Here is a 25,561-nt window from a genome sequence, read left to right as displayed (position 1 = left end):
ATGGTTCATTTCATAATTAGAGCTGAACCTCATCAACAGTGGCTGCAACATTGGCTGCAAGGCGGCTCAGAAAAAACCCAACATTTTGTAATCTCTGACATGGAAAGTTACATCTGAATAACTCACTATTTTAATATCATCACTAATTCTCAGGGCTTCTCTGCTTGATGTAAAAAGGTCACTAATAGCGAAATTCACAGACAATTACCACCCCACTGTGTTTTAGACAACTGTCTACTGTGTGGTTTTATGGCCATTGTGAAATTCTGAAAAGGATGCACCTTCTTGTTCAGTACTTTGATAGCGTTTTCACATATTGTTGTAATTCAGAATTACCATTGTAAAAAAATTCAAATAAATAAAAAATAAACAAGAGTTAAGCAGTAGGCCAAAGCAATGACAATGAGGTGATGGTTCATGGGTCACTAGAAAATCTCAAAACGTTAAACCAACACAGCAAGACTAACATTCAAATAACATTCAGCTCAAAACACAAATCACTGTGGCCAGGATTTTCTTTTCAAAGGGATTATGTTACCATGACTGTCATGATGACAGCATACCAGACCACTATATTACAGTGGAAATAGAAACATATTAAACTTCCCCCTCTTCTAGCCACTGTCAGAAAGACAGTATTAACAATGTGGCTACCACCAGCAGCCTGGCTACTATCCGAAGCAAAAAGCAAGCATTTACCAAAGCAAGCCATTACACTGTGCAGTCAATATTTACTTAAGTTATGATAAGTTAAAGTAAAAGTTAAAGTTAAAGCAAAAAAAAGGTGGATGCTGAGATCTAGACCTATTGCGTGTTTTCTCTTAGCAAAAAATGTAAGTATCTGGATTCAGGGCAATTACTGTCAGGGATGTTGTATTACTGTTAAACCAACCTAACTGGTGCAATGTTTTGATGTATTAAGGCAAACCATTGTACAGAGTGTTCACAGCATAAGGATAACTTAAAACCTATTTGTTTTGTGTGTGTGAGTCTGTCAAATGCCTTAAAGCGTGTTTATTGAACATTTCGATAACAGATATGCTCGCACTCACCTGCCCCTTTATCAAACCAAAATCTTGTTTCTACATTAGTGCAGACCCAAAAAGCTCAACTCAAGGTTCCCTACTCAGTGGGAAGTTACTCTCTTTTGAGCATTTTCCAACTCGCTGTGGAACATTTCTTTGGCAAATATTGCAGTCCCCATGAGACAGTGCAGCCATCACTGTACCCAGTTTCATCCAAGAAGAATAACTCATGCTACCTCTTCAAACTAAACTGAAAACACATCCCTTGCCCCAAACAAAGCAAGTGCAGTGTGGATATTTGCATTTAATAAAGCATGTTCTATGCACATCATGTCTGAAGTTCCCATCCTGCATCTGCGCACCAGCTCCCCTGTCACACTCAGCTGTTACTCCTAGTGAGTCCTAGTGGTGGTATGTCCTGTCGTCAGTTAGTACCCACTGTGAATTACTACATCTGGGACTGTGGAGCATGACGACAACCAGCAGCTTGTGGTGTAGGATGAAGAGAGCCTGTTCAACCCTGACAGCTCTCCAAAGTAACACAGACAGACAAACACAGTCTGTTCCTTTGCATGATTCATCATCTTTTCTGTGGCAGCTGCTTGGAAAGGCTGGTAGTCACTGTAATCCTTTCCACAAATATATACTTTATAAACTATTGAAATTATATTTCTATACTATTCACATCATTTGAATGCCTTTGTGTTTTTTTTACATTTATTTTAAGAGCAACAGAAAAAATCCCATTTTTTACTTTCAAATCAGGATTCAACATTCTGTGATAGTATGGTCTCCTGTTGGCAAATTAATAGGTATGCAAATTATTTCATACTGGGCTAAGGTGGCTTCGCCGAAATGCTACAAAATTCTATACCTAACCCCCATTTCAATAGTAATTATATGTCTCACAAGATATTACAGTAACTTAAGGCCACCATCAGCGCCACACGGAAATATTCTTGGAGTTTAGTTTAGTTTAATTTAGTTTAGAAGCAATAACAGAGGTTTCTTGGATCATCACCTCTGGCTAAATCTGCCACCCTGCCAAGTATGCAGATATCTGCAGTGTTGGGGCTCGTTACTCAAAAAAGTAAGATATTGCACATTACACATTACTCTCAAAAATAGTAATGACTTACATTACATGATTACTGCCTGAAGAAAGTAATTAGTTACATTACTCGTTACATTCATGTTGCTCCACAGTTCCTTAGCAACAAGCTTTGTGTGTGCGTCCCGTCTCTGTAGGTGCTTCGTTAAGTTTGAGGTGGTGTTAGCAGTGGTGGAGAGAAGTTTCCAACACGGGCAAAGTGTGCACCTTACAGTCAAGTTATTTTCCTTACGTTCAACAAATTCAAAGTAATGTTTGTATCTCCAACCGTCAAAAGTGACTTTACGCAGCAGGGGGTCTTCAGGCAAGTCGCAGCAGCATGTTCCGCTTGTGTTGTTGATGCTGCCATTGTTATCCCATCTCCCCTTGAGGGTGGCGACTAACCAGTCGGTGATGGTGAAAGATACCTCGTGCCAAACCCCAACCAATCACTGCTCCATTATTGACGGATATTGACTGGATGAAGCACACCTTTCCTGCACATTTTGGAGCTTTTGGCCCACTTGTGTTTAGTTTCGTTGGAAAGGGAAGTGTACACTCTAACATGTATTTGTTTACCTTCACAATTTATGTTCATGATAATTACTACCCCTTTAGAGAGCTAAAAATGTTATAGACAAGTCACGGGTATTGCTTCTAGTTTGACATTCATATCAGTTACAATATTGTATACCTGATATCCATGACTACTGCATTTAGGCGGGCATCAGAGATACTGTTTGACTGCAGTAACAAACAACTGCTTTCCTGTAGTAATACTTAAAATCCCTTTTATTCAATATGGAATAATGCGGAAATTATATAATGATAAAGGTTCACCAACTAAAGTTATGTCCACCCACAGTTGTTAGATGGCCACCTCAAAAGCTCTGAATACCCAACTATGATGCATTATGATGCAACTTATGACAAATCTCTAGTGTCTAGTCTACATTATCGGTTTGGCCGATTATTGAGGCCTACATTAAGTATTTCTCTAATTATTGGTATCGGTAATTTTTCTGTCAGATTAACAATAAAATAACCTAATTTAAAATATGCAACTTAAGCAACTTTATGTCTCAATCACAACAACATCCCATTGTTATAACAACAAAATCAATAGCTATTAAACAGTTAATAATATAAATCTGCAAAGTAACTAGTAATTGAATGTGTAAAAAAATGTAGTGGCAAGGAAGTATAAAGAAGCAGAAAATAGAAATACTCAAGTAAAGTACCTCAAAATTTGAGTAACTTGAGTAAAATGTACTTCGGTTCATTCGGTCAGTTGTTGTTCTAAATTTTTTACTGCAAATGAATATCGGTTTCCAAATGTCTCTATTGGGTATCAGCGTCCTTGACCTTTAATCACCTGTATCAGTGTCTGCCCTGAAAGAGTCATATGGGTCAACCCCCCCTCATCTGTGTTTCAAAGGTCAAGCTGTCTTTGGTATCTGGAGGTGACCTCAGTGTGGATTGTATCATCTTCAGTACACTTACGTCAGTTGGTCCAACACACACAATAAAACACTCACAATCACATGTGTCTGAGGACAATAGAACCACTCACTTAATGATACCCTGTCTTACTCTGTGCCTGAAAGGATTGGGAAGACTGTCGCCGTAGAATCTCTTTCCGTGGTGATCTGCTTATTTCTATGTGGCCCAGTCTCCATATCGCCACCGTAATATTTATTAATCATGCCACATTATACGCTCGAGCTCGCTTTGGAACGAACAGGCAGCCCAGGAGTGGCCCTGTGTTATTAAGGTCAGAGTCGGAGGGAGATTAAAAACCGCTCTTCCCCTCCCTTTCCCTATCGACCGACGAACTGGAAAGTGAAAAGTGAAGCATACAGTATGGTGCTGGTCTTGATGAGAAAGGCAGTCGCATTTCTTCTCTGATGAATTCATGTGGCCGGCCCACCCAGAAACCATTTCTATATTTCCATTTCATTGGTTTAGAAATTTCCAAATGCAGTCCAAAGTGCAGACTGATTTAAACGCCTGCTAGAGTGATGCAATTATGTGCCAGTGTGAGATAGGTCATATATTTCCTGCTGCTTTGCTCTTGATGCTTAAAGAGGCCCCAGGGTCAAACACAACAATTAAACAACCTGTGGTAAACTCTTAAGACAGGTTTCATTATATCAGGAAAAAGGTCCCACACAGATGTGCTTAAGTGACTTGTAGGGCCAGCAATGCAGTTTTGCATCACCTTTAAAAGGGCCAGCATTCACAACTGTAATCTCTTCACAATTGCCTTCAGCTTTTGAAATTGTGCTAAAATCACATTCATTATTATATTCTCAACGATCCTGTGGTTGGTCCGCTTAGTTCCACAAAACAAACCAACTGCACCCAAGCCCATTTGGAAGTGGACCAAGGCATACCTTGAGGGGACTCTGGCTGTTTAGTCTGCACCGGGGTTCAATTGACAGTCTTCATACCAACCCATTTGAACCATACTAACTAGGAAAACCCACCAGGGTCCGCTTAACTAAAGCAAAGAGGTTTGATGCGAGAGCACTGTTAAGACTACTACTTATTGACATGCATAACATATCATCTTCTCATACACAAGATGATGCTGTGACTAAAAATGCACATTAATGCTGATTAAATCAAACAGTCCATTCTTGCAAATCTTTTATGCAAAGCACTCCAATCTTTACTATGACTTTAGAGAAAGTCTGCTGACTTTTTCAGACAAGGCAGGTTGCCCTCCGTCTTGATGTCCATCAAGATTGCACAGTCTATTAGGAGCTGTGACCTTCACAGTGGCAGCCAATTGCCTGCCTGCTGCCTGCTCTAGAAAAGAGGCACACTTTGCCCGCAGCCATCTCTTTTCCCAAAGGACCAACAGCCATGATTCATGCACCCTTATCCCAGATGTGTCTGAAACACACACATGTACAGACACAACTACGATGTACGGACACAGACAACCACAGGGCAGGGAAATATTCATGAATCCCGTTTGAGCCAGTGGCTGAAAGCAAGGCCATTACTTTTGCTATTGTTTGAAAAAAAAAGTGTAAAAAATCAGCTTAGCTCCCACAGAGGAGGCATACAGTGACAAGCTTTCGGAGGTTTGGGGAGCTGGAGAGCGGAGCTGGAGTTATGTGCTGCTCTGAGTGACCTCCAGAGTCAGTTTGACTGATTTAAAGCACCCGTCGGCCCGCCCTCGTCTTTCTCATCTCCTTCCAACTCACCCCATGGAGGCTTCCTATCCGGCTTAGCGGAAGGTCTTTCAGAAGATGCACGAGGGTGGCGAGACTATGACATCTGAATTGCTTTCTGCAGTAAATACATTCATGGCACTTAGGCAGAGGGTGGCGATAAATTCCCTGTGAAATCGAGACTGTAAAAGAGTCTAGATAGGCTGTTTTTATACAGCTCCCATGCCAAGAGTTCAAACAGATAATTGCTTAAGATACAGTTACGTCAGTGTAATGTTTAGAAGCTACATACAAGTTCAACATATCACTGGTCTCATTATTATGTCTGTTTTATCTATTTCTGGACAGTGGTAAACTGTTATCAGGAGATGATGATATCCTCATAATCAAAGACATTTGACAACTAGTTGACATTTTGCTGAACGGTTTATATATTTAATACTGGTATCACTGCTATGGGAATCAGTGAGCAGGACCACCTCAATTTACTGTTGTTTTGTGTAAATTACCTTTATTTGTTAGGTATTTTTTCTCTAAACCTTGCTTTACATGCACAACATGTTAATCCTTTTCTAATTAATGCCTTCCAATAAAGCCTGCCTGGAGAAGCGATTTATTCTTCAAATGCATAAATCATTTCTCCATTATATAAATAATTACTGATGAATAGTGACCTATGACTGATGAGAAAAATTACAGCGCCCACAGTTTTGACGATATCAAAGGAAGGTTTTCAAAGACAGTGCAGATCCGTTGATGACAACAGAATATTAATATTTTGTGTTAAAATAATACAAACAGATTCCTCTGTTCTGTTTGTCTGGGGCTGAAAAAGGTATAAATGAGTCATCCAATTCCAATCCAGACTCAACCTAAAATAACATCTTCAAAGTAAGACAATTTGAAGGGTAAATGATGAGTCATGTATTAAGTGCAGAATAATTTAATATTCACAGATATTCAGTGCCTACTCCGCTGATGTGCATCACAGCTAGCAGTTAATGTGCACCGTGACGCTTAGTGTGGTTTCATCTATGAATTGTGTTTCAAATAGATCGAAGATCTCAACTAGTACCCACTAGCTGAGGTGGATAAATAGTGATGATGGTGAGTGGAAAATTTAATCGCAAAGAAGCAGCATGGAAGAATCACATTTTCACTGGCTTAACTGCAGACTTGATTTTTAGAGCTACCATCAGAGTGATTGCTGATAGAGATTTACTCCTGTTTGGTTATGCTATGATAAAAGAAGCACTGAGGATTCACATGATGTGCTTTATTATTGCTGAAAAAATTTAGTGTTAAAAAAATTAGTTTTCTTCTGTGGCAGCTACTGGGCCTGCCCAAACAAGTTACGACAACGAGAACTCCGACCTTATTTTTGTTAGTTCAATTTAGTTTTCAATCCAGTGTTCACCACTGATTACACTAAATATATGTTCTCACCACATGAATAAAAAAAAAAGCTTAAAATTAAAGCATTCCATATAAGCAACATTTCGGTAGCGTCCCTGAGGACTTGCAGGAACTCCACATTGCAGCCCTCCACCTTGCTCTTTGGCAGCCAATTCTGAAATGTCAGACAGAGTTATTGAAAGCATAAAGTGTCTTCCGCCCTGCCTGTTTGCTCTTAAGGGAAAAAAATGTAGCTTGATCTATGATGCCCTTGCATTCAGGTTGCTTCTTCTTTATCTATTGCAGTGTTGCACACTTTACATGACAAAAGCTGTCAGGCAGGCCATCCTATTAATTCATGATATAAAGACAAAGAGACACACACACGTGCTCTCACTCAGACGCAAGCACACATCATACACGGGTAGACATTTTCCAAACAGAAAGGTGAGGGGAAAGCACTCATTCTCCCCGTCAGTCCTGTGATCTTGAGTGCTGATCCAGGAGGAGAAATGACGACCTTGAGTTCATTTAGCCTCTTTGTTGTACTGCTAGTTGAAAAAGACAAAAAGACAGAGAGATAGAGCTGCTGTTCTTCTGCAGAAGCAGAAAGCCCAGAGGGACAGAGAGTCATTGTAGGGTGATCCTGTCCTCTGCCAGCTTCACTGTCACTCTCGCTCCATCACCTGAGCTCTAATTGATGAGGCCTCTCCTGTACTTAAAACGTTTGGGATGCTCTCTCTGCCTTACACCTAATAGAGGAATTTACTACAAGCTCTCTAGTCAAACACAGTTAAGGTCTTCTGTTTGGCTCTTACTCCAGATCTAGCCCACAATACTTTTGACCTTTCAAGAGGCATTAAAAAAATTAAAAATGAAAAAAAAAAAACAGTAAACAAACATTCACGAGGGTTTAAAGAGAAATTCCAAACAGAATCGGCACAGGGATGTGTGAATATACATTATTAGGTCTGCCACTAATATTTTCCTTTTACTATTAACATTACATTACTATTTCCCAGAGCCCAAGGTAACGTCTTCAGACAGCTCCTTTTGTCCATTCAATAGTCCAAAACCCAGAGACTCTTTATTTACTGTCATAAATGACATTAAAAAACAAAACAGAAACAAATCACATGAAATCTTTATATTTTTCGCTTGAAAAATAACTGAAACTAGCGACCCAATTATCAGCACAGTTGGCAATTAATTTTCTTTTGATCAATTAATTGATTATTCAAAAGCTCTATACAAGCTCTAGCTCTGTGCAATATGTATACTAAAAAATATACACTGTGCACATGTTCTGTGGGATAGAATGGATACTTAACACCAGCAACATGTTTTTGGTTTGGATCCTCCTTAAAAATATTTATTGGGCGACTTCGTGATACTATCAAAAACATTTAATTACATATGTCTGCGATTGTGACCAATTCTATTCCAAACCGAGGATCCATGCAGCTGTCTGCAAACAGCTTTGACACATTGACAGGTCCTAGAAGGGATCTGGCATTGGCCCTGACTCGAGGCAGCGACTGTAGCTCCTTCACTGCTGTTTGCATTCATCCACAGCACAGTCTCATCCCAAAATTAATTGCTGTAACCAATCAATCAACTTGGATAACACAACTTTTCACAAGGGGTCCATGATGTTATCGTGGCTCCATTCAATGCAGGTGTTCCAGTGAGCTATATCACTTATTATTAACGGTGGGTCAGTCTAGTGTTGACTGCAGTCTATGCTAATTTTAGAAGCCAATTCGTGGTGCATTATACTGTCAGGTGAGCCAAGAGTCAGAGTGGCAGGACCTTGGTAAAAGTTGTAACTAAATATAATGGATTGGATTGGATTGGAAATACTACGAAATGAGTTGAGAAAGGAAGCAGGACTTTTTTTTTATCTAGATACAACTTTTTAAGCATGGAGTGGCTAAAGATACAGCGGACGGAAGAGGATATGATGCGGTAAAGCAAACAATGAAATGAATCAGTGGTTTCTGTATAGAAAAGGGAATTCTGATAAATTCTGAAAAAAGTAACAACAGGTGAGGCAGATTCATTTTAATTTGAAAAGAAAAAAGGCACATGAAGATCAGCACTGACATGTTCTCCAAGAAAATAAAATGTGATGCAGCCAAAGTCGAAGAATGTACAAAAAAAAATTATAAATTATGCAAAGTTACAAGAGTATCTAGCTTTTCAGTTGTATCCCAGTGTTATTTTTGTAAATGGAATAAGAGAAGAGGAAAAAAATGTGTGATTCAAAAACAGTGCTATGTGCTCAGTCCTTGGAATCACTTTCACAAGAAGTGAAAACCTCAGGACAGCCTCCCAAAATCTCCACTTCAGTTTGGTAACTTGAGTTTTATTAATTTCATACTGTTCTCTGAACGACCACAAAAGCTGTGCTTAGAATTGTCCAACAATTTTTAGTATGAAAGACTTTTGGTAAATGTTTTTGGTTTCTGCAGCGACTCTTCATCGTTTTCCCAAGGCAGGGCAGACACAATCTGTTGGGCTTTTCATTTCACTTAAGATCAGGTTCAGCTTACTTTATTTGTACCTGTAGATACCCTACAGTGGACAGTGTTGTTCTCAGCTCCTTGACTGCCCCTTACACTCATGAACACACTTTCAACAAGACTTCTGGAAAAGTTCTCTAAAATGGTCTCTCACTTATTTGCATGAATTCAATTTCATGATTGGGTACAACCACTTGCTCAATCAAGTAAAGTTTCTAAATATTTAAAATTCCTGTACTGCTTCAACAGGCTGATCACTAATCAAACCAGGTGAAAAATAGTAAAAGTATTATGGTCACTCATAACTGAAGAAATGAGAGAGCTGCGGTTATTCCAGCCAGGGAGTGTTCATGCACAGCTCCCTTGAAATGATCTATATTTTTGTGTTAACATCTGATCTTACTTAGATGTAACAGTCAGGTTTTGCTGCCAATTTGCCACAGGTTTGCTTACATAGTTACGTAGTTCTTCCCTCATATCTCCAAAATGGACAATGAACATTTTTTCCCACTGGGCTGCTCGTAAATAAAGTCTGAACAATATACATGAACATGCCTTACTGGTTGGACTGACATAAAGGTTAATGCGAGCAGTCTGGAATACATCTATCAGCTGGGAGCCCTGCTGGCATATAGAACCATACATAATGTATAGATGTACATATTGTCTTGGGAATGGGTTATCAAATGTCACCTCCCTTCCATATGCTACATAAGGTTGGCTTACATGAGAGCATCAATCATTACATAATGTTACCTCACAAAGTAATTTGTAGGCCATACACAACACATGTACAAAAGGAAGTAAATCTAAACAACAACCTTACAAAGCTGGGGAATGGATGCAACCCCTTCACACTGTCTTTCGCTAGCTTCTTGTACCCCTGCTCATTCTGCTGGATTCACACAATATACTGTGTTTCTTGTGGATGAGCAGCGCTCATCGTTCAGCCGTCAATCCCTTATGTATGAACACAGAGGATTTTATGGGCCTTAGAAGAGTGGCTGGATAAGAGAGATTCCTTCGAGGAGTCTGCCAAATGACACTGAGCTGAGTTACAAGTTGAGACAGAGGGGAAGAAAGTGTTGCAAAGAACAGGCAAAGGAAGTGTTATGGTCAGAAGGTGATACTGTGGTAAAGTAAAGAGTGATTAGAAAAAGGCAAGCGAGTAGGAGAAAAGTGTAAAGAGAAATTAAGAGAGGGGGAAGAAAGGGACAGGTTGGTTTTGCAACACAAACACACACACACACGCACACACAGTATAGGCCTGGTGCGTAATAAACATACAAGGCCATCTGCCAAAAACTGCCACGGCTTTGCAGAGGGTGAGCAAGAGAGACGATGAAGAAGGACGCTCGAGAGAAAAGGAGAGGGTTAAGTACAAGAGATGGAGCAGGTGACTCGCTGCCATGTCTCCAGATATTCCTCCATCAGAAACCTCTGCTGTCTATTTATGGGCCAATACATCTACAGAGCAGCACCATTTAGATGTATCTGGCATTTACAGCCACAGTCCATGGCTCTGCAGGGAAACACGGCGCTCCCTCCAATGCCAGTCACAAATCTGCAATCGTTTGCTTATCACTCAAAAGTCGCAGCTGAGTGACTGGGGAGCCAAGTACGCAGTCAGATCTCCGGCCTTAAAACGCTGCTCTGCCTCCCAACTGGCGAAAGTAGGCCATGAGACTTCGATATGAGATGCCTCTTTTCTTTTCAAGGCTGTGGTGATTCTGCGATGCAATTACTAGCAATCAGCTGTCACTGGAGGGCAGTCTGCATCATTACCCTAAGATACGTCATTAACTACGACTGAGTTTATGAAGGTCTTGCTACTAGGCAGCACAAAATGTACATAGTCTGCTATGTACTGGACAATTGTGTGAGTACTAATATTGCCATCATTTTACACACTAGATTTACAGTTTGTTTCAGTATGGCATGGCTTTCATGTCATCTTTTTTTAATGTGATCTCTACTCCACCAGTGGGAAAATGTAGCCAACAACTCCAAGCTTCCATTTCTGTGGGCATTAAAACGTTCACCACTTGCTCTCACCTGGTTGTTGCTAGAATTTCGTCAGAGGACATTTTTATAAAATTAAGATTTTCTCCACATTTCCCTTTGGTGCCGCTGGGCTGCTTTTAAATCTCTGTAGCTCAGCAGGTGGCACCACCAGGCCTAATTCACATTGAATAGTGGCCTATAGCTCTCTCAGCCCAGAGTGGATCTGTGTGAAGGCTGTGGCTGCTCTTGCTTACTACACATGCTGAATGAGAACTACATATGATCACCTGATGTAAAAAAAAAACAAAAAAAAACAAGATGGACTTTTAAAAAGGTGGCACATTTTAACATTTATCATCTTGTTCTTGTGTTTTGTTTGTTTTTTAAATTATTTCACTACTTTAATGACAAAAAAAATAAAGACAAGGGCTTACTTATAAGTTATTTTAAACAGTTTCATAGATCTCAATAACACATTTTCTGATCGAGGTGTCGAAAATAGTCCATGCAAGTCAAATACAAGAGGCAGATTAGGAGTCAAGGTCTCACCATCACTGTGATCAAAACACTCAGCAAATAACCTACATAGCTTATCATTCGCCATCAGCAGCAAGAGGACATTGATTGATGATGAGCAATAATGTATGACCGCTTTTCACCTCAAGAAAATAAAAGTTTTCCTTTTTGCCAAGATAATTTCACAAATTGTGTCCTGACAGACATTAAACTTGATGATCTCCAGTGTTTATACCACAGTATACCTTGGCAATAGTATAACTGCAATCCTAGTGTAGGCCAAAGATGGGTCTAATTATCATGGAGACATTGACAAAAATGTGTCAATAGCACTGCACAGTCAAAATAACTGAAAACACTACATTTGTACCCATTCAAAAATTATATTTACTCTGCCGAGTATGATAAATATGAGAAACGTTGAAAATATCTGTCATCTCCGTGCAGGTGAGTGTGTTTATTAATGGTCTTCTGTGTGATAAAGGCAGGAAATGTGGTAGAAACGCATGATGCACTGAGACCCCTGTGGACTCATATGTAAGGATACATAGAACTACACAGCTTAATAATTCTGGGAAAACATCAATACTGTGTGTGTGTGTGTGTGTGTGTGTGTGTGTGTGTGTGTGTGTGTGTGTGTGTGTGTCTTCAACTCAGATGGCACCCATTAATGCCTGTCTATGTGACCCTCTGCCCTCTTCCAAGAGAACAGCAGTGGAGAGTTGTAAGGGGAATGAATGCTATACAGTCCAATGAAAGAACAATAACAATATGGCTCTGTTGTTCAGTCTATTACTCTTGATTTTTGTTCATGTCTTCTGCACTGGTATGTAGACAAGAGAAACAAAACCTAGTACATTTTACTTCTGGGGTGTGGCAAGACCAAAGAAAACAGATGCAGGTGCAATCACACACAGGTGTTAGGGTTACGGCGTGTGTGTGTGCAGAATAATGTGGATCCATCCGTTTGAATTTACATCATATTTATAGTTGTTCACCGTTTTGTGTGAATTCTATTCTTTGTTACAAAATTAAAAAAATATTCTTAACTACTGTGAAAAGCACCAGTATAACCCAAAACATACAGATTATAATGTTAGTATGCCCTTTAAAGGTTGATCAACCATCATTGACATCCAGAACAAATGTTTTCACTGTTTATGCAAAATCTAAGAGACTGAAGCATCTGAGAGCAAACTACCAAGCGATCCAAGATCTAATTTCAAGAAGTTTAGCTTTTATCCTCAAGCAAGAGCAACATTAACTAAATTCAAATCATTAGAAAGGATTGAACATAACGTTAGATTTAAATAAGGTTAAATTAAGAATTATTCACTGAAAAGAACTGCAAACCAGGGGGGGATATTACCTTCTACTATTAGATTTAACATTCTTCTGATTTCTGCATTTGAGACTCGCCAAATTATCTAGACTAACTAGTGTTTTTTCAACATTATTGATGTACTAAACTTATTGAAAGTGTGCTTTTGCACCATGGCCCATTAACTGCAACACCCAGCTTATTTCAACAGCTTTGGGCCAACAATATCTCATGATGTGACAGGTGAATCGTATTGAAACAGTTAATAGTCATTCTCCATTCCTTTTGTTTTATTGGCCTAAAGCTCTTTTCATCTCCAGACAAAGGCTTAATGGCCACTAATGTCCGGGTGGTGTAATTAGTAGAATAGCAAAAGAGCACAGAGATCTGAGCTAATGGACATGGTGGAAAAGGAGGGTTTTTGTGTTCTGTACAGTCAATGAAATATGTATTTTGGAAGCCTAAAAAGGAGATTCATTTCTATTTCTGGAGGAACAAAGAGGCTGAGTGGCATGACTGAACAACTGAAGAGAAAGTACCCTGCTGGTCGTACTGCTTTCCCTGATTTATCACACCAGTTTCTGAGAATCACACATTGGAATATACTTTAAAAAAGATAAGAATCTTGGTTTAACATTCAAAAAATAATGAAAATGATCAGCAAAATGTGAAGCAATAACAATTTTGATGCCATGTCGAATATTGCTTTGTATTAGGGGTGTCAACGTCTACACGTGTAAACGGGTACACGGATAACAAATCATAACCGTTTAGAAAAATCAATAACCGTTTAAACGTCTTTTTTTTCCCTCCTCCTCCTCCTCGTTCATTTCTCATCAATACATATACTATTCAGGGTTTCCTCTACATGTAATTTACTGTGGCGCACCGCCACGGCAAAATAAAAGCCGCCACACTTTAAAAATTCAGGCATAAATAAATCTAGTGGAAATATTTTACCGTCGTCTTCCACCGCAGTCTTTGACGTTAACTAGCATGTTGGATATTTAGCTTGATAATTGGCTAGAGGATTAAAATGGTCACTTAGAGCAGAGTCCTGCACGGGTCACCGCATCCGACCCGTTTTCCGACAGTAGCACAGATTACATTCCGTACCAGAGCCGACCCGCTATAAATTGATACCGACGGCCGAAGGAAAATTGGACGGACGCAATTTTTTAAAAGTGAAAGTAAGATAATGTTGCCTGAAAGCTTCAGATAATAACATTAACTAACTATACAAGTAAATGTTCCCACTAGCGCAGTTATCCGCATACATAATAGATGAATGGGGCACAATGTTACGTTGATATAAACAAAAAAAAAAACCCGCAGCCACAGCCAATGTCGCGTCACGTCACGTCACTTCAAGTTGACTGGGGGACACAATGGTGGCGGTCAACAAGCGGAGCACTGTGTGTTTTTTGAACAAACTGCCAGTGGAAATCAAGTTGAGTGTAGGCTATGTCAGGCAAAGTTGGCTTACAACAACAGCACGGGATCCATGCTTAACCACCTGTGATGGAAACACCCGAACAAGTTGGAGGGAGAGACTGCTGCTGGCATCGGTGCTACCGCAAATGCGATAGAAAGAGATCATAAATCTCCGACGTGTAACCGGTTACACGTCGGTTAGAAGCCCCGTTTACACGTGTAGAAAAAATTGTAAACGTTGACACCCCTACTTTGTATTGTGTTGCACATACATCTACTGGGTTAGCAGGCTTACAAGTTTCAAGAGGTGGTGGTCCAACAGAAAACAACACAGATACCCCGTAATTAATCTACTAGTTGTCAACTATTTGAATTCAACTATTTTGATAGATATTTTCTGGTTTCTTTCCTCCTCCATAATAGTAAATTGAACCCTTTTTGGACAAGACAAGATATTTGAGGACGTCATCTTAGGCCTCGAGAAACACCAATTACCTTTCACCTTTTTCTGACATTCTACATAGCAAAAAGATTGTGCATTAATCTTGATCAACAGAATAATCAACAATTTTAAACACATTTTTTAAAAGTTACATGCAGTGCAGGCCTGCTAATTACAACTAATGGAGAAGTGAAAATGTATATTTAAAGAAACAGCAACAGTTAATAGCTTGTATGAAAGGTTTATTTTGAGTTGGCTGATTTTTAAAACATGTTCTTAAAAAAGAACATTTGTTTCATCCTTTTGCCAGTGGTTTGCTTAATTAAAGGGCAACAGCACCACATGTTACAAAACTGCCTTCACTCCAATCATTTTAACAGAAGCAAAGACTGCAAACATTGATGCTTCACAGTCATGAAATGTGCACCTAATTTGAATTTGGAACCAAACCAAAATAGCCCCAAAAGCAGCAGAGACAGTGTCAGGCAGTGTCAGACCCCAGGTCAAACAGATGGTATAATCCAAAGTAAGTACTGTCGTAACAGACTGGCTCAACAGCTACCACTGCCTGAATTACTATTTACTGTCGACATGAAATAGAAACGAAGACAAGAGGACGGATGCTGATATTGCTCCCTGGACTTGACTGTACAACATCAAAACACGGGCCAAATGTCTGCCTGCAGACAGGATTTTAAAAAAGAGCTCCAGTCTTTTAGTCACGATTGTATGGCAGAGTGCAGTTGTGATTTCTCCTCGGAATCACAAGGCAATCAGGGAAGGGGGGAGTGTGCTGTTCTGTGCTGTAGCCTATACAGCTGCTACTTTCTCGCTCACTGGGGAGTGTATGGCATTCTCTGTGAATGGTAATTATGAAGGGAACAAAAGGGGCATTTAGAGACAAAGGCGGGTTTGGAGTGAATGGGCCAGCTCCCATGCGCAGCGAGTGTTCTGACTCCAAGTGCAGTTTCAAGAGAGACGATATGAGGTAATTATGCAGGAGAACTTGCAGGGGGGGAGAAAGGAAGGAGAGGAGCAGAGACGGGGCGATCGGCTGGGGTTGGCTTCATGTCTATAGAGAGCACGACCAGATAGCACCATCTGCATTCTGCACAGACACTGTCCGTCTGGCTCGCTGTTGCCTTCAATAAAAGCTGGCGCCGAGACAGACATTAGGCTACAGAAATGGATTCAGACGTACAGTACAGTCAAGCACAAACTGGCACTCGCACACACACATACTGGGATTTAAATTTCAACTAACACCAGCACATGTTTTCACCCCAGTCTACTGCAAGATGATCTTCACAGGATTCAATGTGAATGGGAAGCTGACGGCGGTAATTTAGGGATCACTGCCAAACTATCACAGTGGACTTATACCCAGAATCCTTTAGGCTCCTCATGTCTCAGGCTGGACCACATACACTTAATAGACAATATAACACTGGCTCTTCCTTTTTTCATGAAATCCAAAGTATAAGTGGCACTTTCTCTCTAATGATTTCCATTAATTCTCATCAGTTTCCCACATTAGATCTTATGCTGAACCTGCAGATATGTAAATAAGGACTCACAATTATCTCTGAGAGGGAGTTTAAATATATAAAGGCTTTGATGAAGGGTTCAAAGGAGGAGGTCATCATATGGCAAAATAGGGGATTTAAATATATTGATATTAAGATATTGCCACAGTTTTTGCTGCTGTTACAGGTGCAGTTGTAACACAGTGTTGATTGCTTTTTCTGCACTCCTACTTAATACAACCCTGATTCCAAAAAAGTTGGGATGCTGTGTAAAATGTAAATAAAAACAGAATGCCAACAAACAGTTACCGACAACACTTTTACATTGTGCCTGAATCCATGTAGTAACATCCTTTATACAATCATGTGTTTCACAAAGTGGTGAACCTCACCCCATCCTTGCTTTTTAACGACTGAGCCTTTCAAGGATGCCCCTTTCTATCACCTGTAACCAATGAAGCTGATTACCTGTGGAATGTTCTAAACAGTTGTTTTTGGACCATTACACAACTTTCAGTCTTTTGTTGCCCCTGTCCTAACATCTCAAATGTCTTGTTTTGCCCCCAACCCAAAGATATTCAGTTTACCGAGTACAGAAGATAAAAGAAGCTGGAAAATAGTCACAATTAAGAAGGTAGAACCAGGGAATGTTGACTTTTTTCTTAACATATTATTGAATTAATAGATTATCAAAATAGTTGGGGATTCATTTAATGTTGACAGCTACCAGATTAATCGTTGCAGCTCCAGTTCTCCCTTGACTTTTGATCAAAATGTTGTTTTTTTACATAGCATCAAAACCTCTCTGAATCTGGGTGTCTGAGTCCAGCTTGTCCACTCCATCAGTCAGAAGCAGTGACATAACTTATATCATGATTCAAAATGTCTTCATTGAAGTAAATCCCAATAAAAATGTAATAAGACGTATCAACTGGATATTTGAAAAAAGCGTCAGTGGTCAAAGGTCATCTTACCTCTCTGATCTTGTCGCGTTTCTCTTTGACGTCAGGTTCTGGTGGCTCGCCATCACTGACGCCCACCACTTTGGGCATGGGGACGGGTGGCAAGGGTTTAGGCCCTGCATCCTTCTTTTTCAGGTCCTCCATCACTTTGCTCTTCTCTGTCTGAATCTCAGCCTGCAGCTCCACACGTGACTTTCTCAGCTTCTCCTTTGCCTCTTGCAGCGCTCGCTCGTGATCTGCCCGAATCTTGTCCCGCAGGCTCTCCTCCTCCTCCCTGTAGGAAGCAGGAAAAGGGCAAGAGGTTAAGTTTGTTTTTATCATTTGTCTGGTTCACCTTACATTCCACAAAGCGGTTGCTCGTCTTCCAGGGATAAACAAAAGACTTACTTTAACCAAGTCTGACACAAAAAATGTGTCACAGACTAAGTGGAAAAGTTAACGGGGAAAAGTTGTGTGTTCTCTGTGTGAATTAGCACCTCTGTCCATCTTTCACCCGGACAGTTTTTATTTAATAAAGACAGATGAAACTATTAGGATGATTATAGAAGTGGTGACCAACACATCAGGTGCCTCTGCAAAATTTATAGAAGTAACACTAAAGCAGTATAAAACTCACCTGCCTCTAATTGCAATCATTATGGGAAAGACAAAACCATTAGTCTCTACTGGGGAACCAACCCCCCACCTCACTGCTCTGCAGCTACATGAGCTCCAGGAAATAGGCCAGGTGTAGAGGAACACAATGAGGAGGCAGGCGGTGTCGAAATGAGAAACATCATCTTTGGTTTCATATGGTGGTACAAGCCCCGAAGTGTTGACACAACTTGAGCCCATGAGGATATGGGTCAGTAATGAAAAACAAACACAGCGGGGTGCTGAGGCAAAGGTGACAGCAGGACGACGACACTGAACTCTTCTCCTGATGGTATTGAGGGAAAAAAAATCTTAAAAACCATCTTTGAATCTGGCTTGGCTATTGCGTGGGCTAACACAAATACAGCCAGATAATAGGCAATGTCAGCTCTGCTCCAGGTTGATGAGTGGCAGCATGCTGTAGGCAAGTAGCCAGCTTTTTGCCTCATCCCATGTCTGTTGCATGAAGACACAAACATAAAGGTTACAAATGATGCTGAGCTGAGCAATTTTTAACAATCATCATTGCACTTGTAGGTAGGGGTGTGCCAAAATATCGATACTACGATATATCGCGATATTTTGTCCTGAGGTACGTCATCGATACACTGGTGCCAAATATGGTGGTGGGCCCAAAAAAAAAATGTGGGGCCCACCACCACCACCCCTCTTCAGAGGACAGCTTTATCTTTTTTCAAACATAGGTATACAACCAAATAAAATTTAAAAAATGGTAGCTCTGAAACCCACACATATAGATGTTTAATGATAGTTGTAGTCAGTGTGTGTGTTAAGAAGAGACACTGTGCAATATACTCTTTGTTTACTTGGCTGTCATTCATGTGAAATTGATTGACAATGTTTTGTAATTCCTGTGAAATGGATTCAGTGCAGTCAATAAATTCTGAATTTCTTCAGTGACACAGATATCGTGATGTATCGTGGATGACATTTCTTGCAATATATCGATTATCGCAGAATCGCTGTATCGTGATATTATCGTTATCGAGGGCAAAATATTGTGATGGTATTGTATCGCGAGGTACCTGGTGATACCCAGCCCTATATTAATTCAATGGTTGTATTGTCGTATTCACTCACAAGATGTCAACAAAATCACACTGTCCCTTTTTAAAATCTTTCAGAAAATGATGTAAGTGTATCGAATCGTATCGTTGGCTGAATATCGTGATATACATCCTATCGTGAGCTGAATACTGTGCATCGTATCGTGAGCTGAATATCGTGTATCGTATCGTGAGATTAGTGTATCGCTACAGCCCTACTTGTAGGTCATACCCTTTGTTTTACAACACCATATTCTGGAGATGGGTGCAGTGTGGGAGGAATTTAAAACCAGGATTTCATTTGTTCAAAATAGAAGCTGTTTTACATTTGAAATGATCATTTTAGTCTAAGCAATAAACTGTGAAAATTGCAATTCTGTGTAGGCTTTAAATTCATTTTAAATCAACGAGGACATTTTGTTGCTCCTTAGTGTGTGGCTCTATTTGATGTCTCACACAAGGTAATATACTTTATTACCAAACATCGACACGATAGGAGCGAAACAGGGAAGACGGAAACTAAAAGAAAGAGAACCCAAACAGATTATTAATTTCTCTTGACACTTGAGTCAGTCCCTAATGTTTTCATCAACCATGCTGTACTGCTGAAGTTGTCAGTTCTAAAATTACCTTTACTCTGAAGTATCAAGGATCAATAAGTCTATGTGACAGTCTGTGCCATCGTTGACCTTAGAAGTATTGTGATAGATGCGAGTTGCTGGGTATAATAGATATGAGTCATGTGAAAATAACTGTCGTCTCAGTGCATGCAAGTGTGTTCATTAATGACCTTCGGTGTGATAAATGCAGAACATGTAGGAGGAACCGACGACCTGCTGTGATCTGTGTGGACACAGCTGCAAGCCTCCACAGAGCTACACAGCTCCACATCTCGGAGAAAATGAGAAAACAATACTGAGAATGTGTGTGTGGGTGTCCACGTGTGTGTCAACAATGTCACTTTAATGGGTTTGAGATGTCAGCAGGATGTGACCCCCTGTCCTCTTCGAAGAGAACATGTATGTATGTATAAGTTGTTTGGAGTACAAACGCAATCTATTCCAATTCAAAATAAATACATAAAAATAGAGCTTCTGCTGCTTCACAGCAATTTCATAACATGACACACGCCCCGAGATCCATTTAAAACAATCCTTGGTGAGTTCTTACTATCACTCTCAGATGATCTCTGCCTCCCTCTGACATAACTCCTACACAAGTGACATTAGCCTCATGTACGCCCACAATTCAAAGCATGGGAGCAACTTCACACCCCAACTTTATTGTCCAGTTGACAATAATCTGTCTCTGCATCGATGCAGAATCTTCCACGTCCACATTACGATGCATCTTAATTTCCACACCTCTAGTTCACATGTACACAGGTATTACTGGAAACTGGGTATTAAAACAAGAGCACTCGCATTTTAGCACATTCTCAGTAAAAATCTCAGACTATATCAACACACCTGAAAACCCTTATTTGCCGGTCAGTTTTTGGTTACCTAAAACACAGTTTACATGTGAATGAAAGGCCAAACAGCTAGAAAAGCTTTGTTTTAGGAAATACCCATCAATGTGTGGACAGGGCCTCAACCTGTGTAGATACTCGATTTAATCTCAATGGATTTCCCGTACATGTACAATGTACTTGGACAATTCAAGGTCAGGATTTGTATATTTATGTATTTTATCCCTCTGGTCAGGTATTTTACTTGCAGACCTGTACATCCATACGAAGCATGTGACTGCAGTTACTGTGGGTCAGGAAAAAAAAAGTACAAGCGAGAAAAAGAGTGAGGTGTGAGTCAGCCCCAAGAGAGTAGGTGTCTTTATTGTAGCCCTGGCTGATAAGACTATATGGTCACACCTGAGCCAACTTCAGAACAAAAACAGAGCACTTACAGACCCAGCAGGCCGCTATAAAGAGCAAATCTGAAAGAAAAAGAGCGTTTGGGAGCATTTTGTCGAATAGCAGAGGCACATGGTGCATATGACTTCACATACCTGCCACCTTCAGATGGCTGTAAAGGGAGTTTATCACCATGGATGCACTTTACACAGTCTACTGTAGACCTACTTCAAGCAGGCAAACAGAGAAACAAGCATACATTTATTCAACAAGTACTGCCATTTTAAATGTATTTACTTTATTATTATTATTTATTCATGTATTTATCTATTTAATCTGCAATCAGGCACAACAAAAAAAACCAATACCAATAATCTGTCAGACTGATAATCAGTTGGTCTGCACTTTGGGAAGAAGACTATTAAGTTTAATTTTAAAAAAGTATAGTATGGTAGTATTTCAGGCTGACTGCAAAAGAGCTTCATCAAATGATGCAACGACTATCACCTGAAGAGTGAGCTTGTGCTGGACAACACATTTTTATTTTATTTTTTAAATACCGTTTAAATGGAGGCTTTACACACATGTTCAATTAGCACAGAAGATCTCAGTTCTGTTTCTGAGTTACGGTGTTGAAAATTCGCCAAACATTTTTGCGGAACATTATGATGTCACAGTGAAGTTCGATAAAACTTCATTTTATTCTGTTAGACATTTCTGTTAAATTTCCTGCCAAGTGGCAAAGCATCATGACTAAACCCTGCAAGAGACAGAGAGTATAGCCTGCAAAGAACTCGCAATATGTAAAAAGCAAGAGAGGAGATGGGACAAAGAATGGGCGACAAAAGGGAGAAAGCCAGAAAAGACTGCGTGTGATCAGCATGCATTAACCATCCATTTTCTATAACTGCTCATCCTCCTCAGGTTCAACTGAGGCTGCGGCATTTCCCAGAACACACTGAGCAAGACACAGTGTAAACCAAGGCCAATCCGACGGTCTCTGACAAGTGTGTGAGAAAGAAAAAAACGTGTTAAAAAGATATGTAGAAGAATAAGAAGGAAATGGATTGTGAAAGAAAGCGATGAGATAAAGAACTGGGGCTGTGACACGAAGTCAATGAGAAAGAGAAACGAATGTGCAAGACAAACAGGGAAGAGACAGACGTTTTACACTAATTACCCTTCACACAACAGAATGTGCATCCATTTTATAATTCTATCATGACACTGAATGTGGGACCAACAGAGACTGAGTTACGCAACATCGCCCTGGAAACCACTCATAAATATTCAAATCACAACTCAGCGTGTCTGACTTTAATTGATAGAAAACATATTTTGTACGACTAAGGTGATCATTTCTGTGTGTACTGTATGCTGGAGTTGGCGAGTGCCTGTATTTGTAAGAATGTGTCAAATGTGATTTATTGTGGGGATTTCATGTTTATGCGTAGGACATGTGTGTGTATTGTTCTTTAAGAAAACATCTTGTGCTTGGATGCGTGCGTGCGTGCCTGTGTTTGATCCATCTTTCCACTCCGGGTTGAATGTGAGCGCACGCAAATGTGTGTTTTCTATTTTGAGGGCCGTGATGAGGTTTCTGTGTGCTAGTGACTGCAATCTGCAATTTGTGTGTGCATGAGTGTGTGTGTCTACACCCGGGGGGTATCACGCCTCCTCTGTATTCCATCCTCCGTGCCTCTGTGAGGGAGTGTGCCCTCAGCAACATGCATTTAAATGTGATATTTAGACGGCGCCGATGTTGGATGACTGGCTAATGTCTGTGTGAGTGTTCACATGTGTGCGTTTATGAGATGCAAGAGAGCATGACTAAAGAAAATGAGGAGGTTAAGCCGTCGTCATCATCTCTAATGAATGTTGATTCTGCTCCATACATGTGTATGTATACAGAGAGTCGGCGTGTTGCCGCGGAAACAAAACACCATCATACAAATAACATGAATGTAAATAATACACACCAGCAATTCTGGTGCACTCATTCCCACACAAACATGCATTAGCCTCCTGCACCCTCTTGTCTCTCCTTGTACATGCCCCTCCCACCTCCCCTCCTCCAACTTTAATCTCACGTCACTCATTTCTCTTCCTCCGAGCCATTATCACACTCACTCTACCATTGCCAAGGATTCCCTTAGAGTCTCATATAATGTCAAACATGCAATTAAGAGCACATCAACCAACGCCTGACTCAATTACCTTGACAAAGACAAGCGTGGGCCACAGCTACGGAGCACCCAGGTGACCACACCGAGCCTTGACTACACCCATCTCCTCATGTCCCCAAAATCTGACAGAACCCCATCTCCCTAATTAATTGTTTCGGTCGTGTCAAGCCTCCAGTAACTACTTCCTCATTCTATCAGCCTCCCTGCCTGTCACTGGGATTTCTTCTTTAGTGGCATCATGAAATCTGCCGCCCAGCAAAAGCCGGCCCTTTCCATGGCAACTGGAGAGAAGCAGCAGTTGTCTGACTGCCCGCTGAGCTATCTAAGAGATGGTTTTTTTTGAAGCTGTGGAAACACAAGGCTTGAGGGTGAGCAGCACAGGCGACATGCCATGTAACCATAGCAACAAACAGAGACACGCGCACGCACAGAGGTCATCGACAGCGAGTCAAGTCATTTAGGCAAGGGAATAAGACCACTGGGCTCGGGCTGGGCAATTAATCAAATTCTATTTTCAATTATGACTCTGGCTTCCGACGATTATGCAAACAAGATAATTGAGATAAAACGGTGCCGCATTTAGCTTCGTATTAACGCTCTCGGTCGACGTTTCCCTTACAGCGTTGTGCTTTTGCCTCGTTCTCCAGGTCCTTCTCCATTTCGCTTTTTATGGAAGACTTGGTCCCCTTTGTGCTTGTGACATATTTTCTCTTTCAAACCATCTCACAAGGCGAAGTGGAAGAGTGCACTCAGTATAGGTAGATCACAGGGAGCGCAGGACAGGCTGTGTGTCCAGTGGGGGGAGTAGTGGGATGAAGGAGAGACAATAAGCAGGTTTCAAAACCCCCTTTGTAACATGTCATTTCAGGGTAAAAATGTTAATAAAAGAAGCCGTCCACATAAAAGTCACTGCCATGCACAGCATGTTGTCATTGGTGGAAACAAGATGCCAAATTATAGTAGTTGCTGATCATTTGTGGCTCGAACCAGCCAGTTAACAAATTTGAGGTTTCAGCTTTCAATGGCAATAAAACAGGCTTTTCAAAAGTAGTTACTGACTGTTTATTCAGCCATTTTAGGGGTATTGTTTCTTCTTCAGTTAGAATGCATCAGATCAAATCAAGTCAAAAACAAAGTCAATTCATGACTCGCCGCTTGTACTATGATAAAGTAATTTACATGTATTTTTATTCATTCATTCCATTAATCCACGTCATCCTGGCAATACATGATCCTTACTGAAGTACGCAGAATATTCCTGGAGGGTCAGCCAAGGCCCCTGCTGAATAATTTAAGTCAACAAACCGCTTCACCGGAACACGAGCGTTTATCTCCTTGACAAGCATATGAAAAAATAAATCAACCACACATTGCTGAAAGCTCATTAGAGGTTTTGCAATTGTAGCACTTCACTCTTCTGTCTTTGGTGAGCAACAGTGGAGAATATTGGACTAAAACGCTGAGAGATACTGTGTAGGCTTATCATTTCTCACTTCTCCACGGACGGAAATTAGGATGAAGTCCTGCAAGATACTGCAAACACATAGTTATGAATAACATATTTCACTTCTGTCTCCTCTCATAATGAACCTGTGTAGCTAATGCAAACTGACTTCTCTGCCAGTCTGTTTAAACATGAGATCTGTCGAAAACCAATACATTTTTTAGATGTTTGGTTTATTTTTTCTTTAGGTTTCTGCCTGAAAATGCCGACTGCACCAATAACCCCCAGTCACAACTCACAAACAAATACTTTACTGAGATTTCCCTTCACAGCCCTACAGATATCTGCTGTGGATATGGAGTTAACAGATACTTGAAAAAGTGCAGAAGAAAGCCTGGTTAAATTTGTATTGACATTATCAAATATTATCATCAATAAACAAGATATTTCCCTGTAGCTAGCATAACAATGTTAGCTGAAACATACAGGGCAAACTCCAAGCACACCCAGCCACGCATGCCCTGCCTGGATTATCCACCGACCGACTAACTTACACCGACAAATACAACAACATGCACGTTTAATAAACTGGCACCACAAACAATGATTAGCTACACAGCGTGACTGGTTATGATGAATGGCCACCTGTAGATCACTGCAACGCACAGCAGGCTGATGATCAATCTGCGTAGGACTGCCAAACGCATCGTAATAACAAGTCAATTTGTTCAGAAGCAGGTGAGACAAATTGTGCTCCTTCTTAGTAGACAACAGAGTATGCAGCGCTAATGCTGAACAGATGGAGAGAGTCTCACAGTATACCGTATCCAGTCTGTAGGATAAATACATGAGTGAATGAAGGCGGGCTTAGATGAAGGTGATCCATGTGGGTGGACATTTAAAGTCAAGAATCTCCGAGCACCTTTGGAGCTGAAATGGTATGCTTCCCACAAC

The 25,561-nt window shown here is 40.5% G+C and overlaps 1 protein-coding gene across 3 annotated transcripts in view; it reads right to left on the bottom strand.

Moving 5' to 3' along the window:
• The window catches only part of man1a2 (mannosidase, alpha, class 1A, member 2), a 136,503-nt gene that overhangs the window by 93,696 nt on the left and 17,246 nt on the right, over positions 1–25,561 (bottom strand). For all 3 annotated transcript variants that reach the window (XM_030427978.1, XM_030427976.1, XM_030427977.1), the window contains exon 3: positions 17,438–17,699. In XM_030427978.1, the coding sequence (XP_030283838.1) occupies positions 17,438–17,699 (262 nt within the window). The remainder of the gene's footprint in view (positions 1–17,437; positions 17,700–25,561) is intronic.

The sequence above is a fragment of the Sparus aurata genome, chromosome 9 (genome assembly GCF_900880675.1).
Source record: "Sparus aurata chromosome 9, fSpaAur1.1, whole genome shotgun sequence".
Taxonomy (NCBI): Eukaryota; Metazoa; Chordata; class Actinopteri; order Spariformes; family Sparidae; genus Sparus; species Sparus aurata.
The sequence above is the reverse complement of the archived record's forward strand: the minus strand, read 5'-3'. Positions and strand labels throughout refer to the sequence as shown.